The sequence below is a fragment of the Mizuhopecten yessoensis genome, unplaced genomic scaffold (assembly GCF_002113885.1).
Source record: "Mizuhopecten yessoensis strain PY_sf001 unplaced genomic scaffold, ASM211388v2 scaffold10985, whole genome shotgun sequence".
Taxonomy (NCBI): domain Eukaryota; kingdom Metazoa; phylum Mollusca; class Bivalvia; order Pectinida; family Pectinidae; genus Mizuhopecten; species Mizuhopecten yessoensis.
The window spans coordinates 1,249,579-1,254,797 of NW_018408820.1; the positions used below are offsets into that span (position 1 = coordinate 1,249,579).

The 5,219-nt window shown below is 37.7% G+C and overlaps 1 protein-coding gene across 1 annotated transcript; it reads right to left on the reverse strand.

The window, feature by feature from the left end:
- Window positions 1-2,261: 2,261 nt before the first annotated feature.
- On the reverse strand, window positions 2,262-4,043 carry LOC110464329. The gene is made up of 2 exons (XM_021519506.1): window positions 2,918-4,043; window positions 2,262-2,269 (listed from the first exon to the last, which is right to left on the reverse strand). Exons 1-2 carry the CDS (start codon window positions 4,041-4,043, stop codon window positions 2,262-2,264), a joined length of 1,134 nt encoding a protein of 377 aa, XP_021375181.1.
- Window positions 4,044-5,219: the final 1,176 nt, after the last annotated feature.

The following is a 5,219-nucleotide window of genomic DNA, read 5'->3' on the forward strand; positions in this document are numbered from 1 at the left end:
TGGCAAATTATAATACACAAAAACTCTTCATTGTTGAATCAATATATTAGATATTTGATAGGACAGCTGTTTTCTTTTTAGTCAGTAACCTTTTTCAATTTGAAAAAAAATAAAAATCGTTGTAATAGGAAAGAAAAATAGAAAGTGGAAAAATGAGGTGCCCCAGCTGGAATCGAACCCACGACCCCAGGTTACGGAGGCCAACGCTCTACCACTGAGTTAAAGGGACATGTCCTGTTAGCTGACTGACAGAACCACTATTTGTACATAGTACATTTACTACCCAGATCTTTCACACTACTTTTGCATTACATGTAGTTCAAGTTACATTTGTTACAAAATAATTTCTTTTTCATTTGGCAACATCGATAACATCAGCTTTTACATAACTCAGGTGTCCGTTAAGGCCCATGGGCCCCTTGTTTTATATATTGCATCGTCCCGGCAGAGAAGGTCAGGTATTCATATTAGTACTAATCTAAATCTTGCATGTAATTACAAAAAAATCTTTCAATTCAGCAATATAATTAAATGATACCATTTTACTGAACCCAGGAATATTATAAATTATGTAAATCTAATAACGCAAGTGTCTCATTTGACCCCGAGTACCGACAGAGGAGAGAACAGAATACGCCTTGGCCATCACAACAGTTATCCCTTGGAGGGCCTCATAGCAAAATCAAACTAACCAGTCACTTATCCATTCCTTTCGCATTAACTACTATATATAGAAACACAAAGTAAACTCTCCCCGATACATGACCATTAACATAACAAAATAAGTTCATCTGTATTCAAACTCGGACAAAAATACTGTAGATTCCATTTCAGCTTTTAACCGAAGGCCAGTTATTTTCTTCTTTGAATACTTTCCACCTGCAATAATGATTCCGTAAATATATCCTTGTGCTATCTTTTGACCATTTTGCAACTTTTCGCTTCGTAGCTGACGCGGTACAACGATTTTTAGCTTACCTGGCCCGAAGTGAGCTTATGCCGTGGTGTGGCGTCCGTCGTCCGTCCATCGTCCGTCATCAATATTTTACTTTAAACAACTTCTTCTTAATAACCAAGAGGCCTAGGGTGATGATATTTGGCGAGCAACAAACTGGAAATAAGAACTACCAAGTTTGTTCAAATAAATGACCTTCACCTATTTTCAAGGTCACAGGGGTCAATTGTCTTGAAAACCTTAAAACGACTTCTTCTGTATAACCAAAAGGTCCAGGGTGATGATATTTGGCCAAAAGGATGTTGGCATGAAGGGCTAGCAAGTTTGTTCAAACAAACGACCTTTACCCATATTCAAGGGCACAGGGGTCAAATAAATTGAAATCTTTAAACGACTTCTTCTGAATAACTAAAGCATACATGGTGATTGCTTGTTGATGTGAATGACCTTGATACACTTTTATGGTCACATCTGGTCCATAGTGCATAAATCTTTAAAAGTCATCTTCTCCATAAACAAAAGGTATAAGGGGGTGAAATTTGTCAAGTTGCATTCTGGGAGTAAGGGCTATGAAGTTTGTTCAACTTTATGTCCATGTTTGACTTTCAAGGTCACAGGGGTCAAATGTGTTTTAATCGTTTAACAGGTTCCTCTGAATGACTTGAAGTCAAGACACTGATATTTTGCCTGTAACTTTATTTTACAAAACACAGGTCAGACAGGTGGAAATCCCGATGATTATCTTAAAATTATTCATTTTTATGAATCTATATCAGCCAAATCCGATTGCTATTTTCCATAAGGAGTCTCACTTGATATGTTTATGTAGTATTATAAAAAAAAGACGAAAAAAATATACACTTCACCGTGATGTCCCTTTAAACAAATGGAAACTTTGATTATCTATACCCAGGTATAGAGTAGTATTATATACGATCCACTTTTAAGGTCACAGATTTGTTCGCAAACAACACTGAAAAGTAGTTGATTGGTAGTCGAGTTGTATAGGCCATTTGGTTTCAAAATCATAATTCTGTGAATGTCTCACAATCTGTAGTCTAGACATTTTACTTATAATCCTGTGAATGTCTCACAATCTGTAGTCTAGACTTTTTACTTATAATCCTATGAATGCCTCACAATCTATAGTCTAGACATTTTTTTCTTAAAATCCTTTGAATGTCTATCACACATCAGTAGTCTGGACATTTTACTTATAACCATGTGAATATCACAAAATTTGTAGTCTAGACATTTTACTTAAAATCCTGTGAATGTCACACAATCTATATTCTAGACATGTCACTTATAGTCCTGTAAATGTATCACAATCTGTAGTCTAAATATTTTACTTATAATCTTGTAAATGTCTCACAATCTGAAGTCGAGACAATTTACTAATAATCCTGTGAATGCCACACACCGTTAGGTGATTACTTTGTCTTTGATTTCCATGTCATTGTCATGGTAACTAGATATACTAGTTGTTTGGTTACAGGTGTCACACGCTGCTGTACTGTAGTAATTTGACTTTGTAACCCTCAAACAATACCCATAGGCCATCGTCCCTGTCTACACCTACAGCCCATGTTTCCTCTGTGTCTGTGTGTATGACCCTGAGGAACTCACCAACTCCACTGATGAGTAGGACCCTGCAGGTGTACCGGTCCCCTATGATCAGGTTCCCCACACTGTCATACACAACACCACGGGGGTTAAATGGTCCACCTTCTGTTTGTGGTGTTGGTTTATATGTACTGGGAATGTCACCTCTATATACAAACAGCTCCTTGAAATCAGTGTCCATCACAACAACATGTTTGTTTCCATCACCACCATCACTTTCACTACTAAATTCAGCGACTGCCATATTGTGTGTGACAGGACATTCTGCAATCCTGAGTGGTGTACACACTAATGGTTTCCCAGTCCCTTTAGTCATTGCAGTACACACCATTTTACCATCTGTGGTAAATTTTGAGATGTGTTTGGTCATCCCTACAATGACATGGTTACTGGCTGTAATACATATACCCCAGGGATCCTTCATGGTACTGAATCTGTGTAGCAGTCGCCCTGATACCAGCTCCGTGATGTTGTTGTCTCTGTCACAGACCCACAGTGTGTGTGTGGTGGGCGACAGACTGATGTCATTGATCCCGACATTGTGTTTGACCTCCTGTATTACTTTACCCGTACTGTCCAGGAGATTTAATGTGTTATAGTACTGGGTCCACACCTGACCATCAGTGGTGGGACATATTGAACTAATGCCGAATAGAGACTTCCACCTCTTCATCACCTTGGTCTGTGGCAGTAGTTTGTATGTTGTCACTGCCTTCTTCACTTTTGCTCCTGACCGTTGTTGTGTAGAGGGTTGTTCCAGATCATCAGATGTTGAGACTGACCGATCCTGGTCAGATAAAGTTTGACCTTGACCTGAGGTGATAACTTTTCCCAAGGCTTTTTTCAAGTTATCTTGAGGACTTTCGTTTGGAGTGAAGTTGGCAGTACCCAGGACAGGTTCCACAGGGAGACTGTATGTAGGAGAATGGATCTCACAATATGCATCATAAATCTGTAAGTGTGAACCACGCTGGAGAGCTGCTTTACATTCTTGAATCTGTTGTTTGAGGTGCTTCTCGTACATCTCCAGGTCCTGTTTGTATTTTTGTATTAGCTTGGTATTATCCTCTTCCATTTTGTGAAAAAGAGACAGTGTCTGTGCTGTTAGCATGTCCAGCTCTTGTTTTAATTTATCCGTTTGCATTTTTAACTTTTGTGACAGCTTCTCAAAAGTACTGGTGTTGTCTTTAAGCAGGATATCGGTAGTGGTGATGTATTTTCCAATTTGTACAAGGTCATTTTTTTCTGTTCTGTCTATAAAGTTTTTAATGTCTGGTTCTTTCTGAGGAGTGATTTCACTTAGCTCACTAACTGGATGGGTTTTGTGTATAGAAGAAAGGCATTTTGGACAAACAAGTTCCTGACATTTTTCACAATAAAATTCTAGCTGTCTCCCTTTGTGGTTAATACATGTCGTTTGACCTTTAATTCGGAGAGGAATTTGGCTTTTAGGGGTTGCCATTTTGATGAAAAGCTAGATTATTTGTTGCAGCCTTGAAGATGTTTGTTGTTCTTGTATTAATATATTGGTATCAGTAAACACTCACTAATAAGAGTTTGTCATGTAAAGAAATGAACACTTGACTTATAAGTGTCCCATCCAGGAGTATATGTTTGTTAAACTTATAGCAATATAAAAACACTGTGGAATAACTACCTCACGATCACTGATGTCACAGGGGTACTGTGATGATGAATCCAAGTTTTGCATTCCACACTTCAGAATCCAGCCCTGGAATTCACAATTACATGATGAACTCCCTCTTGCTTTGCTGATAAATCTGTCACTTTCCTGCTGACATTGTAAAAGTGTGATCAGAACTTTAAAACAAAAAATCGGCTGGATTTGACAATGCTGCTGACTAGTTAGTAATATCAACAAATTTCTGCTCTAGGTACGCCCAGCAATGCGGCAATGCGTAGATCTACCTGTTTCGACCTGCAGTTGAACATAATAAATAACTCCCTGTTGAGCGAGGTAACCAACAGACGTACAGTGATGATAAAAAAATCGATAGTAAAATAGGTCAGTGGAGGTTAATGTGTTTAAAAACCTTAGTTTTTACATACCTGGCGTGTATTTTCTTAAATGGTTTAGTCTAACCTAGCATACATTTCTAAATTACCAAGTCTTATCTAGCATACATTTCAATTTTCACTCCTGATAACGATTTGGTTATAGTCTGTTTCAAAATGATGTAGATGGTGGTGTAATACAAAATATTATTAAGAACTTATGTCTACTTTTATCAGAGAAATACTACACTTTCTTTACTGTGGATAGATATACCTGTGTATTGGGTAATAAGACATACATGTACTGTGGATAAATACACCTGTGTATTGGGTAAAAAGACATACATGTACTGTGGATAGATATACCTGTGTATTGGGTAATAAGACATACATAAACTGTGGATAGATATACCTGTGTATTGGGTAAGAAGACATACCTGTACTGTGGGTAGATATGCCTGTGTATTGAGTAATACGACATACCTGTACTGTGGGTAAATATACTTGTGTATTGAGTAATACGACATACATGTACTGTGGGTAGATATACCTGTGTATTTAGTAATACGACATACATGTACTGTGGATAGATATACGTGTGCATTGGGTAATAGGACATACC

Bases quoted from the DNA above. Each gene is read 5' to 3' on its own strand.
- LOC110464329 (XM_021519506.1), bottom strand. From the start codon at position 4,043: ATGGCAACCCCTAAAAGCCAAATTCCTCTCCGAATTAAAGGTCAAACG.